This window comes from Coenobita brevimanus, chromosome 17 (assembly GCF_032717465.1).
Source record: "Coenobita brevimanus isolate Jiangsu-jjx chromosome 17, ASM3271746v2, whole genome shotgun sequence".
Classification (NCBI taxonomy): Eukaryota; Metazoa; Arthropoda; class Malacostraca; order Decapoda; family Coenobitidae; genus Coenobita; species Coenobita brevimanus.
The window spans coordinates 9,119,550-9,137,187 of record NC_136970.1 but is presented as its reverse complement, the minus strand read 5'-3'; the positions used below and the strand labels follow the sequence as shown (position 1 = coordinate 9,137,187).

At 41.6% G+C, this 17,638-nt stretch overlaps 1 protein-coding gene across 1 annotated transcript in view; it reads right to left on the bottom strand.

Moving 5' to 3' along the window:
- Positions 1 to 876: 876 nt before the first annotated feature.
- The window catches only part of LOC145391245 (lachesin-like), a 188,454-nt gene continuing 171,692 nt past the window's right edge, over positions 877 to 17,638 (bottom strand). Inside the window, exon 7 of the mRNA XM_080265918.1 lies at positions 877 to 1,055. Coding sequence (XP_080122044.1) covers positions 877 to 1,055 — 179 coding nt within the window. The remainder of the gene's footprint in view (positions 1,056 to 17,638) is intronic.

Here is a 17,638-nt window from a genome sequence, read left to right as displayed (position 1 = left end):
TCTTTTAATGCTAGTAAAACTAAATATATACAGTTTACCAATAGACAGATATTGCCAGACTCGTACATTACCTTCAGTGCTACTAATATTCCCATCTCCAAAAGTATTGAAATTCTTGGTGTCTCACTTAACAGTGCCCTCAGCTGGACCTCTCATGTCAGATCACTTGCTAAAACCGCCTCAAAGAAACTTGGATTATTGTACAGAGTCCGTAACTTCTTCGCCGATGAGCAGTTAGCTATAATTTATAAGAGTCATGTGCGCTCTCAGCTTGAATATTGCTCACCCTTGTGGAATGGTTGTGGAGAGGTTGCATTAAGGCAACTAGACAAAATTCAGAATAAAGCTGTTAGAATCATTAACAACCCTGCCATTACATATAAACTACCTCCCCTGCAAGTAAGAAGGAATGTTGCCTCCCTTGCATTATTTTACAGATATTTTTTTGGCAAATGCTCAGACGAAGTTGCGTCCATGGTGCCACCTCTCCATGCCTTCCCTCGTGCTACACGGGCATCTGGTAGCGCTCATGACTGGAATGTCACTCAACCATATTGCAGAACTTCTGCCTATCAGAATTCTTTCATTCCCCGAACTGCATCTCTCTGGAACTCGCTTCCCCAGAGTTGTTTTCCTCCAAATTTCAACCTACAACTCTTCAAGTCTAACTGTTACAGATATTTTATGAACTGAGGACACCAGTAATCTGGTGTATGGATTATTTTTTTTCTCCATTTGTTTTTCCTTCCTCCGTTCTGTTATTAAAAAAAAAAAAAAAAAAATATATATATATATATATATATATATATATATATATATGTATATATATATATGTATATATATATATGTGTGTGTGTGTGTGTGTGTGTGTGTGTACTAGTGCCACCCCACCACTAGTGCCATCAGTGCCATCAGCAAGACGGAGTGGTGGGAACATAGTGTTAGGCTGCCGCTGTTCATGCTCCCGTCTCCACCGCCGCCGCCGCCGCCGCTTCCTCCCGCGCCTCCGCCGTCGTCATGGGTGCCGCCGTGTTGCATGGCCGCAGGTCGCTTCCCTGCCGTAGGTAAACTTTAATTAGATTACAGGTAAATTTGACGTACACTACAGGTAAATTAGGCTGAATGTAAATTACAGGTAAATTTTTAGTAAACCACAGTCAAATTCATCCATCCATCCATCAACCAATCCTATGTTGCCCCATGAGGAGCGTAGGAGCCCGGGGCTAGGGAGTTGGTCCTGACATTTAAGATGAGAGTGACCAACCTCACTCATCCCTGAGTGGCATTACGTGAGTAATAAATCCCAACCACCCCTTGGCTATAAACCTTCACCGACTCAATCCGATTGGAGCACAATAATTACCCACTAAACCGCCAGGCGCCATAATTTGGTTTTATGGTTACCACCCAGCGTAGTAAATGGTTTCCTGGTGTACAGGAAACCATTTGGCTTGTCACTCAGTGTAGAGTCACCCATAGGTAGAAGGAAAAGGAAAGAATGAAGGAATGAAAGACAGAAGAGGGAGTGTAAAGTCACCCGTAGGCAGAAGGATGGGGAAAAAAGGAAGGAAAGAAAGATAGAAGAAGATGGAAGGAAAGAAGGATGGAGGAGAGGACAGGGCAGACACCAGAGAGCAGCACTACATTGAGTGAGTGGATGGTGAGCGCCCCCACCAACCACAACCACAGGTAAACCTCCTGTAAATTAAATTATGCTACAAGGAAGCTTGTACTACAGATAAATTTTATTCTAAAACAAAATATTATCAGTTAAACGAAAAAGTACAGATAAATTACGGGTCAGTCTCAGATAAACGAAAAATACAGATAAAATTCAGATATACATCATTATGGTACTGTATCAGGAGGAGCATGGCGGGAAATTTCCACCTGCACATACATACATACACAGATACATATATAGACGATTGGCGAGTGTGTGTGTGTGTGTGTGTGTGTGTGTGTGTGTGTGTGTGTGTGTGTAATTTTATATAGGCAGAAAGTTCCCGATCCCATTTCATCCCCGTTGATGCCCAATTGTAGCCATACAGTAGAGGAGGGAGGATTTGATGAGTAACCAAGGACAGTATGAGCTTCAAGAGTGAGTTAATGGCTAGATAAAGCCATATTGAAGGAAGGATTTGACTAGTAACCAAGGAGACTCATTCCTGCCTCACAACTAAAACTCAATGAATTCCATACAACAACTATTTAGTATCTGGGCTTCAAGAGTGAACTGATGGACAGATGTACGCATACTGAAGGGAAGATCTGACTAGTAACCAAAGGGACTCATTCGTACGTCATAACTTAATTGAATTCCATGCACCTACGGCTTAGCATCTGAGTTTCAGGCGTGGCCTAGTTCCATCTGATGAAAACAAACCGACCTTCATAAAGCTACTCGAGATGTGAGGCGAGTGCAACCATCCACAGAAATCCATTTATTCGCCAGCTCCATGCTGCTCTTGTTAGTCACGTTTTCTTTCTTGCTTAATTGTGGCAGGCATTTCAACTATTCACAATTAACCGATTCCGACCAAACTTAGATACAATGACCAGCCTAAGACTTAGTTGTGTCTGCGGGATTTTGGTTGCTAGGCAACTATTCATTGCCTAGCAACGGCTGAAAACCCACTTTTTCATACTTTTCACGTTTTGAGCTGCAGACGCATTACTAACGGGCGTAGAAAGCTCTGACTTCTTGAAGTCATTCCCTATAGGAAGTGTGCCATCCATTTTTCCCTTTTCTCCTCTAGTTTTCGAGTGGCATCCCTGGGGAGATTGGCCTCAATGTCTTATAACAACCAGTACTGGTTTTCAAAAATGCACCCCTAGTTCCCCACCAGTTTGATGGAAATGAATGAAAGTTTGCACGCTTTATAAACACTGACTAGTGCTAAAACTTTCTACTGTAAACCTATGTGCTACATTGGTCAGGTCAGGGATCAAAGGTCAAAAATGCAATAATGGTGAAAACAGCTAAAATCACGACTATACTTGCGCGAAATACTAAGGCTTCAAAGATTATTAAGCCATGGCCATGATTCTTTGATGGAATGTTACACTGGAATACCTCCATACAAAAATGACAGTTTCGAAACTAACTTCCAGTTGCTGGCTGTGCCACCTAGAAGTAGTACCTCTGGTGGGCCATTCTGCGAATTCCAAGTTCCCTTGTTCCACAGTGAGTGGATGGAGTCGAATGAAACTTTGCATTCTTATAGACGATAATGAATACTACAAGTTTGCTTTGTACATGCATGGCATATATCCGCCAGGTCAGGGATCAAAGGTCATCAAGTGCAGTAAATATGAAGTGCACTAAAATCATGATCTTGCTCGCATGAAATGTTAAGGGTCCGAAGATAATTAAATTAGGGCCATGATTCTTGGGCAGAATATTTCACTTGGTTACCTCCATACATAAATGAGTTTTAGTGTCGAAACTCACTTCCAGTCACTGACAAAGCTTGTTGTGCTTAGAGCTGGCCACTGTCACCTACCGGCTTCTTTATAAGTCCCCCTGTGGCAGGGGGGACACAATCTGGCCGCACTATGGGGTGGTACTACTACTCTGCAGCCAGGTTGTGTTAGGAAGAATACTGCCACCGTATTCCCTGCGTGTCGTAAAAGGCGACTAAAAGGGGCGGGGTGAGGGGACTAGGGACCCGCTCCTCTGTTTTTCAGTTCCTAAAAAGAGACAGGCCAGAGAAAGGGATGGGGGATGGAGTTATCCCCATACCCTGAAGATTGGGTCTATGAATGTGCGTGGATGTAGTACGATTGAGGCTAAAAGGGAGGAGATTGGGAGAATGTTTGTGAGAAGAAAGTTGGATGTGTTAGCTTTGAGTGAAACAAAGATGAAAGGGAAGAGTGAGTCTATGTTTGTAAGTGTGAATGGAAGATTGTCAGGTGTTGATAGAGGAAGGGCAAGAGAAGGTGTGGCCTTGTTAGTGAGTCCGGAAGTTCAGCAATGTGTGATTGATTGGAAGGAGGTGTCATCAAGACTGATGTGGGTGAAAGCGAAATTTGAATGTGAGTTGTGGGTGTTTGTGAGTGCATATGGGCGTGGTAGTGAAAGGGATGAAGAAGAGAGGGAGTATTTCTGGAATGATGTTGATGAGTGTCTGCAGAGTTTTGGAGCGAATGTGAATGTGGTAATGATAGAGATCTGAATGCTAGAGTGGGAAACGTAGCAGTTGAAGGTGTAGTTGGTATGCATGGTGTGCCAGGAAGAAATGAAAATGGGGAACGAATGATGGCGATGTGTGTTGAGCGAGAGATGGTGATTGGAAATACGCTGTTTGAGAAGAAGAATATTTATAAGTATACATGGGTGAGACAGGAGGATGGAATGGTTGTGGATAAAGCATTCATGGACTATGTGGTTGTGTCTAGGAATGTAATAGGAAGATTGTTGGATGTGAGAGTTCTGAGAGGGGAGGGTGGAGGTATGTCTGACCACTACCTGGTGGAGGGAAAGTTAAGAATAGGTAAGAGATGGGTGAGTGCTAGGAGGGTTAGGTGTGGCAGGGAGGTTTTGAAAATGAGTGAGTTGGATAAAAGAGAGAAAAAGATAGAGTATCAGGAGAAATTGAAAGATGAGTGGAACGAAGTGAAAGATCAGGAAAATAGCAGTGTGGAGGAGGAATGGCAGTTGTTTAAGAGTGCTGTGGTGGGGCATGCAGAAGAGGTGTGTGGTGTGAGACGTGTGGGTGGTGGTGTAAGAAAAGGAAGTGAATGGTGGTGCAAGGAAGTAAGTATGGCTGTGGCTGAAAAGACACGTGCATATGAAGTGTGGCTGCAAAGGAAGGATGAGATGTCATATGAAAGGTATAAGGAAAAGAGGAATAGGGAGAGAAGGGCTGTGCTGATGCTAAAGTGGCAGCAGATGAGAGGTGGGGTAGGCGGCTGACAGAGAATTTTCAACAGAATAAAAAAATGTTTTGGAAGGAGGTGAAAAGGGTGCGGAAGGGAGAGTCTGGGAAAGAAGAACGAGTAAAAGCAGAGGATGGAAGGATGTTAACTGAGATGGATGCAGGAAGGAAGAGATGGGCTGAGTATTTTGAAAGATTGTTAAATGTAGAGGAGGAAAGGGTGGCTGAGATTGTGGCAGATGGAAGGGTGCAAGGAATAAATGTGTTGGGAGAGTTGGATGATTCTTTGATCACGAAGGAGGAAGAGGAGAAGGCTTAGTAAAGGAGATGAAAACAGAGAAAGCTGCAGGTATGGATGCGTATGCTGTGGAATGCCTGAAGGGTGGTGGAGTGACTATTGTTGACTGGTTATGGTGGTACCAATCTTAAGTGGCGGTTTGGGTGGGGCACGAACCTCTGTACAGTGGTGCCACGTATTCCATACCCGCTATGTGACCGGCTCTGTTATATGTAATAGGCATCACAATAAGATAAACACATAAGAATATAATGGTAACGTGTGTATTATAATATATGAAAGAACAGTAAACTGATTATGCGTAAAATATACGGCAATACAGAAACGTGGCATAATTATTTTACAGTGTTGCTTAAAAAAAACTAGTCACTTTTATTGGCTGTTACCGTATTTCTGGGGTTGGTAATAATGTCACAATTATGATTATAAGATAATGTGCAGGAATATAAGCAAAAATATGCCAGTTTCTTAGTAAAAAAAAATATATACATTAAACCCTCGTGAGCGGCAACACTCACACACACCCAGTCCGACCTGGTCATCTGTGAAGGATAGAGGAATAGGCCTGTTTGGGGACACCTCTTAAAAAAAATGCGCCAAGACTTTAACCTCCTGGGTGGTGTGGAAATAAAGTCAAATTTACAATATGTACATTATAATGTAAAAGAAAATAACCAAAATGTATCCTAAAATACCATAGACGAGAGAGAAAGAGAGAGGGGAGGGAAGGCAGACCAGGGGCAGTGTTGAGTGCAGCTTAGTGAGAGATGAAGGGAGGCAGGGAAGGAAGGAGGGAGAGAGTGATTGAATGAAAACAAATCATGGCACCACGACAGCGAGGTCATCTGGCGCCATATGTAAAACAATAATATTTTTAAACATAATTAAATATAATAAAAACAAAATAAAGAAATGAAAGCACAGGTTTATAAGTCACTCATAAAAGAAACAAAATTCCCAAGGGTGACGCACATCTCCCCAAGGAGAGAGAGAGAGAGAGAGAGAGAGAAGGCAGGCAAGGGGCAGTGTTGAGTGCATTGTCAAGCTGAGGGAAAGATGAAGGGAGGGAAGGAAGGAGGGCGAGAATGATTGAATGAAAAGGCACCGTAACACCGAGGTCATCTGGCGTCATATGCAAAACAATAATATAATAAAAAACAAAATAAAGAAATGAAAGCACAAGTTTATAAGACATAAAAGAAACAGAATTCCCTAGGGTGATGCACATCCCCCGAGTAAAGAGAGAGAGAGAGAGAGAGAGAGAGGCATCACGAGTATGGAAAATGTGGCAACACTGTACAGAGGTTCGTGCCCCACCCAAACCGCCACTTTAGAATGGTACGACCAGTAAGATTGTTGAATGTGTGCTTTGTGAAAGGTATGGTGCCAGTTGACTGGGCAAGTGCTTGTGTGGTCCCGTTGTATAAAGGCAAGGGTGATAAGTATGAATGTACTAGCTTTAGGGGTATAAGTCTGTTGAGTGTTGTAGGTAAGGTTTATGGTAGAGTGTTAATTATGAGAGTTAGAGAGGGTACAGAGGGAGTGATTGGTGATGAGCAGTGTGGCTTTAGGAGAGGGAGGGGATGCGTGGATCATGTGTTTGCTGTGAGACAAGTGTGTGAAAAGTATTTAGCGAAAGGCAAGGATGTGTTTTGGGCATTCATGGATTTAGAGAAAGCATATGATAGAATTTATAGGGAGGCTTTGTGGACTGTTTTAAGATTGTATGGACTTGATGGTAGGTTGCTAAAAGGGGTTAAAAGTTTTTATGTAAATAGTAGAGTGTGTGTAAGAGTGGGAAATGCTGTGAGTGATTGGTTTCCTGTGAGAGTGGGGCTGGAACAGGGATGTGTGATGTCGCCTTGGTTGTTTAATATTTACATGGATGGTGTTGTAAGGGAGGTGAATGCAAGAGTTTTAGGTGGAGGTCTAAGTCTGGTGAATGTTGATGGTGGAGAGTGGAATCTGAAGCAGCTGCTTTTTGCAGATGATACTGCACTGGTGGCTGATTCAGAGGAGAGATTGAGACAGTTGGTAGAGGAGTTTGGAAGGGTGTGTGAAAGGAGGAAATTGAAAGTAAATGAGAATAAGAGTAAAGTGATGAAGTGTACGAGGTTGGTAGATGGCAGGGGGATGAATATAGTTTTGAATGGCGAGTTGCTTGAGGAGGTTGAGTGTTTTAAATAGCTCGGGTCACATGTTGCTATGGATGGAAGAATAGATGCAGAAGTGAAGTTTAGAATAAATGAAGTAGGAAAGGTGCTGGGAGGAATGAAAAAAGTGTTTAGATGTCGTTTGCTTAGAATGGATGTAATGAGAAGGCTGTATGAGGGTGTTGTGGTACCGACTGCGTTATATGGGGCTGAAACATGGAATATGAGTGTAGCAGAGAGGAAAAGTTTGAATGTAATGGAGATGAGGTGTCTGAGGAGTATGTGTGGAGTGACGCATATGGATCGAGTGCAAAATGATGGAAGTGCGAAGCAAAACTGGAGTTGTTCGGGAGATGGCTGATAGAGTTGAGCAGAGGGTGTTGCGATGGTTTGGGCACATGGAGAGAATGGATAATGAACGATTGGTGAAAAAGATAACTAGATCTGATGTGAGAGGTGGAAGGCTGAAAGGAAGACCACGAATAGGATGGATGGACAGTGTGATGAGAGCGCTGGATGCGAGAGGGATGTCTGTTGAGCAAGGAAGAGTGGCTGTGCGTAACAGAAATAAATGGAGAGAAATTGTGAATGGATAAGTGATGACGCAGCCCTGAGGGGATATTCTCCCGCATTTGGTCTGATCAGCTAGTCAGGTCAGGTGCGGGTAAGGGGATGGGTCTGTTATGATGTGGCAGGGGTAGACCAGCTCTGCTGTCGGGCCCTGCTGCGGATCTCACTGATTGCATTGCGCAGTTGACCCTTGTGCGGTGTGGTGCGGTGAGGATCTGTCCGTTCTCCCCTTTGGGGCTAAGATGCGAATGAATGTGTTTGAATGGATGAGTAAATGGGGAGTGTGTCGTCCTGTCTCGGCTACCTCCCTTTCCTTGGGGGAAGCAGCCTAGATATGTAGATAGATAGAGATTTTATCAATTTGTATGTTCATTTATTCTCGTCATTTTACCATTTCTGCCGTCCATTATACCACACATACTATCCTTCATTTAAAGCCCATCTTCATGAAAATCTGCCTCCATCATCGTACCCTTCCATTCACAAAAACTACAAAGCCAAGAAGAAAAATTTTTTGAATGCAAGCTGGCAAAAATAAGAGTATAATCTGTCCGGTGCGCTTGCAAATACGACCCTGCAAGAGCTGTTGGATATCAGTTCACACACGAATCCACATTTGCAAAAACTGGAAGTGGTGGGGGAGGAAAAATTGTTGCAATTCTGAGCCAGTCCGACCTTCATGTGACTAACAGCCTGGAGTGTGGAGAGGGGGCGGGGGTCCCTGCTTGTTGTTAGCTTGAGAGTGGAAAGATTCTATGCTGACGAAGCTGAGTGTAGATAGGTACGAAAGTAAATTAATAGATAAATGTAATATGCAGTTTAAGTGAGCGGATGTATGGTGCTGTGTTTTGATGATCCATGAGCATCCTTGAATGCGCTGACTGGTGCTGACAGTTTCCTATACAAGTATTCAGACTATGCATGAGAACGCTGAGCAGTCTGTTTTATGTGTATACACCTGAGATTTCCTTAACCCAACGTAACGTGATGGCAAACTGAAGCTCACTTACTTCTCTCCCAACTAAATTAAAAGACTGAGAACAGCTAGACTCCTGAGAGTGTATCACGGTCCTCTTCCAGTAAAGCAGACAGTCGACGTGGGAGTCTTTTTAAATAACCTGAATTCCTGATGGAATATCTGTAGGCCTACATTTTACTTAGATAGATAGACAGATATACAGATAAATATATCTTGTCTTAACATATCAGAACTATGTACCCAACTTAACATACCTAATCCTAATACGAGTATTGTGACGGGTCTGACTCTGGTCTTTAATTGCTTTTTTTTTAAAGTCTCTTTTGTATCCTTGTTGGGTGACTATACTCTTTTTACCTTAGCTTGGCAAAGATTTTCTTCCTTTTGCAGCTTATATCATGAAGCTCCGTGGCAGACTCAAGCAATACAACGGCTACATATGTTTTGCATAACACTTCTTCGTGATTAGCATCATATTCTAGTGTTAATTTACATGTATATCTCAGCACTGAAGATAAAGATATGGCAATTTTAGGCCAAGTTAACGCAAAAAGGGTTTAGGTACATCAGTGATCATACAAAACTTATACCAACCTTTTTCCCTTCTATTACAAACAGACACCAAATCTGTCTCATGAGTATACATTTAATATATGAATAGCCTGAAAATTATAAAAGGATTCTGTCTATAAGCTGCGACTGCCGAGGACGAGATTCGAGGTATGACTTAAAGGAATAAGAAACTAAGTATATATGTACAAAAGCGGTTTATGTGTTTCGTGTCACCTTCACATTAAAAGCCACCAGAGCCTCGTCCTTTCATATACCAAGCTGTATTTTACAAACCCTGGCCTGAAATTGGAGGTGGACCTGCTGTAATTTTCTAAACCACACTTATTTTAAATCAATTGCAAACCAACAACGTCTGATATTTTGGTGCCCAGTAAAACATTAACTCACACATATATGCTTGAAGTGTGTGTGTGTGTGTGTGTGTGTGTGTGTGTGTGTGTGTGTGTGTTAGAGTCATGCACTGGTGATGTAATGAGTCATGTCAGTACATTTTCGCTCCACTTTGATGGTATTACGAAAATCATGGGCTTCCCCACTTCGCTCAGTCTGTTTAGCAACGGGGAGTAATGATGGGTTCAGTGTTTTTTATCTGGCCTGTGAAAATGTTGGTGGTTATGGGGAAGGGGATAATAGGTTATACAAGTATCTGATAAAGAGAAAGAGAGAGAATTAACAACTGAGGATCCAGTAGGGAACCTGATGGCATACAGTATATAAAACTGAAGACCAGGACAAGGAGACGATGGACTGGGGCCATGTTCACGATTTATTTCAGTGACGTTTCGAGGAAATCCAACCTCATCATCAGACAAAACTAAAATACGTAACATGAATTAGAAAATGAAGTTTCACCAAAACCTCATTCACAAATTAATAAAACCAATAAAATATATACAAATTAAATTTTTAAAAAGTAGTAAAAAAAGAAGATAAACCATTCATAAAATTACTAAAAATCTAACCTACACACGTCTACACCGTGGATCTTGAATTTGACTCTCTCTTGTATTTTGTTTTTCTCTTGGAGGGAACTGTTCTTGCGGGCGCATGGCCTTTGGTTCCTTCTTCCTCGCATTAAAAAAAAAAAAAAATACACAAAGCAACTGATCAGTAGATGAAAGTCTGTGGAAAAGTAAACTTGGTTGAGCTGTATGACACTGTTGAATCGAATCAGTGAATCAGTGGGTAAATAATTAAATGGAAGAACCATAGGTATTCAGTGAAGCCTTTAAGTCATGTATAAACAATGATTCCGCTATTCTAAGCCTAGTTTTATTATTATTTGTCATTAAAATCTCAAAATCATCCAGATCAAATGTATGACCCGAAACTAATGAATGTTCCCTAATTTCCGAGAAGGGAGGGTTTGAGAGTGGTAAAGTGGTTCTATATGACAGGCCTTTGTGTTCGAACATCCTAATTTTCAGGTTTCGAATAGAACTCCCAATATAACCTGCATTACAGTAGGAACAATTAAACTTGTACACAATGTTAGAGCATAAGGCTTTAGGGATTCTATCATTATACCTAAAAAAGGATCAAATAGTATATGAATTTTTAAAGATGAACCTAAATGAAACCTGTGGATAAACTGCATTAAGCAGTTTAAAATATATATATATATATATATATATATATATATATATATATATATATATATATATATATATATATATATATATATATATATATATATATATATATATATATATATATATTACACACACACACACAGACACTCACACCAGCTCCGCGGTGCACCAGCACTGGCTTTTGTTTATCATAGTTGGTTTAGTTCTTTCATTCTTTCCTCTCCCTTCTGTCTGTGGGTGACTCTACACTGTAAAGCCAAATGGTTTCCTGTACACAAGGAAACCATTTACTACGCTGGGTGGTAACCATATAACCAAATTTTGGCGCCTGGTGGTCTAGTGGGTAATTATTGCGCTCCAGTCGGACTGAACCGGTGAAGGTTTATATCCAAGGGGTGACTGGGGTTTATTGCTCATGTAATGCCACTCAGGGATGAGTGAGGCTGGTCACTCTCATCTTAAATGTCAGGACCAACTGCCTAGCCCCGGGCTTCTACGCTCCTCATGGGGCAACGTAGGATTGGATGATGGATGGATGGATGGTTTAGTTCTTAATGAACCTCGTCGGCTGTGGTGGACAGATTTAGATATAGGATAGAAAGTTTGAGTCCGTTTATTCTGATAATGGTTACCTCTCCCAACGAAGCTGGCGTTGGTTATGTATTCGCCCATGTTTGTTTGCTTGTGTAAGATGTAGGCCCATTCCAAAATTAAACGAAGACCTGACATCCGGACAAGGTCTATGGTAACATGACCACTGGCAGCATCTAGTAGCAGGTGAATGAAGTCCACTACTGGTAACATCAGTGACCGGAGGGACGAGACAATGATACAAGATGAAGGCTGATATTCAATATTTCTTTGACAACATTATTTTTATCATTCAATTTCTCTAAGACATCCCAAAATTTATTAATCTGACTGCCCATTTCATTCACATGTGTGACAGTGTTACCTAGTAACTTATGGTGAACATTCAGCAGCCTATGCTGTGCTTCCAAACCTGAATCAAATGTTTCTAGCTGTTCATGATAAGCTGACAAATCACTAGATGCTGCTAAGCCAAAAACACCACCAAGGACTTTACCTCCGAAATCAAAGAGGCCTCGCTTTACATGTGAACGTGATCTTCCAACAGGGCTACAATGTGGCAGTGAGGCATTTCAGCTAATAAGGTTTCTCGATTCAAACAAGTTTCCACTGAAGAGGTTCATACGCCAGAACCCAGAAAGATCCATTCACATGTTTGTCTGCTAAGGAAGTGAGTAGGGATCGTATGGTGGGCAGTTGACTAGCATATTTTGGAAATTTTTGTGTGACTTTATCAAACTCTGAAGATCATTACGGACTGAGATGACGTCCTCCGCTAACTTTACTTGTCCCCAGGGCTTTACCAATGACCCTGGCGGAGGACCCCATCCTCATCACCCAGAGATGATTCGAATGCAGCTAGTGCCAGCAAGGCTGTCCACACTCTCCACAACATCTTACATATAAAAGGAATTCGGATTAATATTCAAATCAGCTAACTTTTTTTTATACAAGGTAGAAGGAACCAAAGGCCAGGATCCGGCAAACCATTCCTTCCAAGAAAAAAAAAAAAAAAAAAAAAAAAGAGAGCCAAATTCAAGATCCGTTCATTTCGAGACACCCGGACACATTGCGTTTGAAAGACTGGAGATCATAGGAAGTAGGAAATACAGACAGAGGGAGACAGATCCAGAGATGACCTGTTGCATAAATGAAGGACTGGGAGTAACAGTTAACTCTTGCATTAGAGAGTTGGACAGAAATGGGATGAGAGCTTGTTGCTAGACGGAGTGCTACGCGCCCGTCGTAGAGGTGGAGGGATGCAAGCAGACAGTTCAGAGGAGCAGTGACCATTGAAGTAGTGATAGAAAAGAGATAAAGATGCAACTGAACGGCGAAGAGACAGAGGCTGAAGGGATTCAGTAAGAGGAGGAGAGTTAATGAGACGAAAAGCCTTTGACTCCACCCTATTGAGTGGAGCTGTATGTAAGGAACCTCCCTACACTGGTCCTGACAGGTGGAGGAAAGAACACAAGCAACAGTGGGGTGAGTTGCTGTGCGAAGATTTTGTCTGTTCTCATTAACAGGAAGAGCAGAAAGTGATGAAGGGGTAGCAAGGGCAGAAGGAGACTTGAAAGGAACAGTAGGAAATACTGTAGAAGAAGAAGAATAGATACATTATTTTTCCTGATTTTCCTCCAATTTGAAGTACCTGGGAGTTCCCTTAAGATCATCTGCATGAACCCATTTACTCTCAGATGACGGGTCTTTACTCTCAAATTTTTTACCATTACTAAATAATATCACATGGTATGGGCCCGTAAATTTGCCATTCCAATTTAGAAGTGGGAGACAAATGTAAATGAGAGGATGTTTACTGCTGAGTTTTCATGATTCAGACGCTGCTTGAATGTGGTGATTGGCGCTGACAGTTTCCTCTCGCCAAATTAGCAAACTCAGAAAGAGAAAGCTGAGAAACTGTTTTATGTGCACACATCAGAGAATTCCTTAACTCAGCATAACTTGATGGCACTGGGTAAACGAAAGCTTATTTACCTCTCTCTGAATGAAAGTAGGAGAGACTGAGATCAACTATACTGCGCGAGAGTAGCACAGCCCTCTTCGAATAATGTACCCAGTTGTCGTAAGGAGTCTTTTACAATATCCCGAATTCCTGATGATAAGCCTATGGGCCAACATGTTACATTTGTTTGTCCACATATATAAAAGTTAATGGTGGATGACAATGCAACTCTGAATATATGGGTCACTGGCCAAGGAAGAGTTGATTAAATATTGGTGGTGATCCGAGTTCGAGTCCCAGTTCAGGTCTGTTTTATTGTTTGTCCACAAGGTATCACAAAAAGTTCTCAATGGATTTCAGTGTAATTTTGTGGATATAAAGATCATTGACAGAGGAAGCGCTGAATATATTTTGGTGGTGATTTGAATTACCTGGTATAGGCGTTCGCGGGGGTATAGGCTCTTTGAGTCTTTAACTTGTTACATCAGTGTTTGTGAAATATGATTGGGGACCTAGCCAGCAGGTATACAGTAAGCATTATCTATTCAGTTATGCTTTTACGCTGGAAAGATCGCTAATCTCCATAAAGCAGAATATCAACTAAAACATTAATAACAAAGAATAATAATAATGACAATAATAATAATAATAATAATAATAATAGTAATAATAATAATAATAAAAGTAGTAATGAATAATAAAACTAATAATAATAATAATAATAATAATAATAACTTCATGCAGGTTTTTGGCCTGGGGTATGACTTGTTTTATGCACATTTCATTTTACCCTAGTGAACAACATTGTACAGATGGGTGGCGTGACTTGAACACTTGCATTTTGTTCTGTCATCTTCCAGTTGATAATATTCAGCACAGGCAGACAACTTGACCTTGGAAATTTTAAGCAGTTTTTTTGCCATTATAGCTAATACGAGGAATGGTAGTACGTTTGCACATCACTAGCATCCTGTACCTAGTGCTGAAATAAACTGAACAAAGTAAAAACGTGATGAAAAGAACCCTGTCCCCTCACCGCCCCACACATCCTTACCCCACCCCCATCCCGCCCTCAGTCTGATTGAGTGCCTTGAGAAATGACTCTGATGCGTCACAGCTGCGTCATCCCCCCAAACAAATAAGGTACTGTGGTAGGCTAACATTATGTTAGGCCTAAGCTGTTGGGTATAGACTGGTTTTATGTCAAAACACAGCTTTTTCTCGTGATTGTATGGTTTGATTAGCCGAACTCGTTCACCTACTCCCAAGTGAGGATGAAACGTTGCCAAATCATTTCTCGCTGAACTCGCTCCGACACTGCCATTATGACTGGATGACTAAGTGCACCCAAAGAAAAAAGCACGCACCCCACCCTATCCCACCTCACCCCCTCATAACTCACCCTCACCTTTCCTGCAACACCTTTTGACCACGGAATTTCTACCTCGCCTCGCCTCACCCTGCCCGGAGCTTGAGTTTAAGCAGAACTAATACCAGCTTTTTACATTATTGTTATGCAAGTATTCCATTTAGATATTCTGGGAAATGCTTTTCACCTGATGTTGTTTAGTTCTAGTCTATTAATTACGGTATGTGATGCTGGGAATTATTCATTACATCTATCTATCTATCTATCTATTGCCAGATGCCATAATCCCGTACGGGGTGGCCATTTCAGGGAGGGGCACTAACCCTCCACCAACCCACTTGACACGTAGGGAGCACGTATGGTTGGGTTATATGGTTACCACCCAGCGTTGTAAATGGTTTCTTGGCTTACAGGAAACCATTTGGCTTGTCACTCAGTGTAAAGCCACCTGTAATGGAAAGAAAAGCAATAAGTAGTGACAGAAAAGATGGGAGAAATAGGAAGAGAGAAGGGCAGGCACAGAAAAAGAATGATAAAGGCTAAGGAAAAAGTAGGCAGCACTACATCAAGTAAGTGGATGATGGTCGCCACTATATATATATATATATATATATATATATATATATATATATATATATATATATATATATATATATATATATATATATATAAATTAGGGTGGTCCAACTTAGTAGGTCAAAAAATCGAAGAGATCATGGACATTCTCTACAAGCATGTTTTTTGTCCACATAGACCTGCAAAACAATGGGCGAAATTACAGCATGATTTAATAATATTTAGAGGTCGCCTAAATATCCATATTGTGATAATCATGAGCTAACAGAGCCTTGCGTATACATGTTACTTCCATTTTACTTCCCAGTAGAGCAGTTTAGGTGATGTAGCAGTCTCTTGTGTTTTTATCTTAATGACTTCATCACGAATACGATCATCATCTGAAAAATAGGTTTTTGATCAAAAGTAAAACCTTAAATTTGACCGTATTTCGTGATTTTTCAGACCCTGATGTATTTTCCTACCGGAAGCAATACTCAAACTTGTGTCTCTTTTTCAGGTCAAATGGCTGGAACTAGAACAAATCCTGGTGTGTGGCTTTTAGGGAAGCCAACTGGAAACCTGCCAAGACACAGATTACCTACATGGTTGGACGCACTCCTTCTAGTGCAGTACACCATGTCGATCAAGCACAAAACAATACCAACGAGTGTGAATTTGACTTGTCAGACGGTTACAGAGATCTGGGACTGGGCTTAAATCCCGACTCAGAGGATCGATGCTTGTGTCTGGAAACTTTCAAAGTTTATCGAACACTACCTGGCACTAAAGACGCATAGGACCAGGAAAAGTGATCACGGAAAAATGAACCAAGATATCAGCTGAAACAGCACCAGCTGGAAGGAGCAAACACCTCAACATTTTTTGCTGAGTCCTCATCATCCTCTTCGGAAGATGAAGATGAATTTAAACCTGTTAGTTGCACTCATTCTCTAACTTTTTTTTTTTTTTTTTTTTATGCGAGGAAGAAGGATCCAAAGGCTAAGCCCGCAAAAATGTTCCCTCCAAGAAAGAAAGAAAAACAATACAAAAGAGAGCCAAATTCAAGATCCGTTCATTTGGAGATGTCTGGACACACTGCGTTTGAAAGACTGGAGATCATAGGCAGTAGGAAATACAGACAAAGAGAGACAGTTCCAGAGTTGACATGTTGCATAAATGAAGGACTGGGAGTAACGGTTAACTCTTGCATTAGAGAGTTGGACAGATAGTTGGAACTGATGCCCCTCACTCGAAACGTTTTGAAAAGGGCGACACCAATAACATTTTCAAATCGTCAGAAGTTATCGGAGCATTGGATCGAAAACATGATTCAGACAGGAATGCAGCTGCAGGGCCCATGCATCATGCCAGGTGGATGGCAAAGGGCATTTACTCGCTAAAAGTACAGTATAACCGTTTTGGCAAACATTTTAGCTACCACCAAGTGAGAAATGCAAAGTAACCCATATGGCTCTGTTTGTCAGCTTGATTAACATCAAGTACTGGCATGAAGCACCAAAGGATACACATGCTCCTGTCAACGACATCGAGTTGTTGAACATACTGGACAATTACCCCATACAAGAAGTTGATCAGCAGGCTATGAGAGCTCTAAGTCGACACCTGTGGTACCTGTCAGAGTACCTCATTGGGTTAGCCTTTTTTGATGACAGGATTGATTGCGATACTAAGAAAAGGATGGTTCAAAACCTCCGGCGCCCCCAAGGTGATGCATGTCCGAGAAGAATAAAAAAGCCCACTACAGGTATCCAACCTGACCTGGCGTCATCAATTATGACAAAAAGAAGACATTCACCTTTTTTGATTCCTTGAAGGTTGGTGGGCAAGAAGAAGCGCATCAGTTCCTTCAGAAGGACCCAAAGGAATGGCGCGGAGATGCTCACTACAAAGATCGTGAAAGACTTGCACAAATGATGAAGGTTGCCAGTGACGTAGCAGGGCGTGATATCGCTCTCACCGAGAGTTACAATACCACCTTGACCCGAAATGAGGACCAGAAACAGTATCTCCTGCAACTCGTGGCTAACCACCAAAAGCAGTTGCCCACAGCATCCAAGAAAACACTGATGAATGGAAAATAACCCAGTTGAT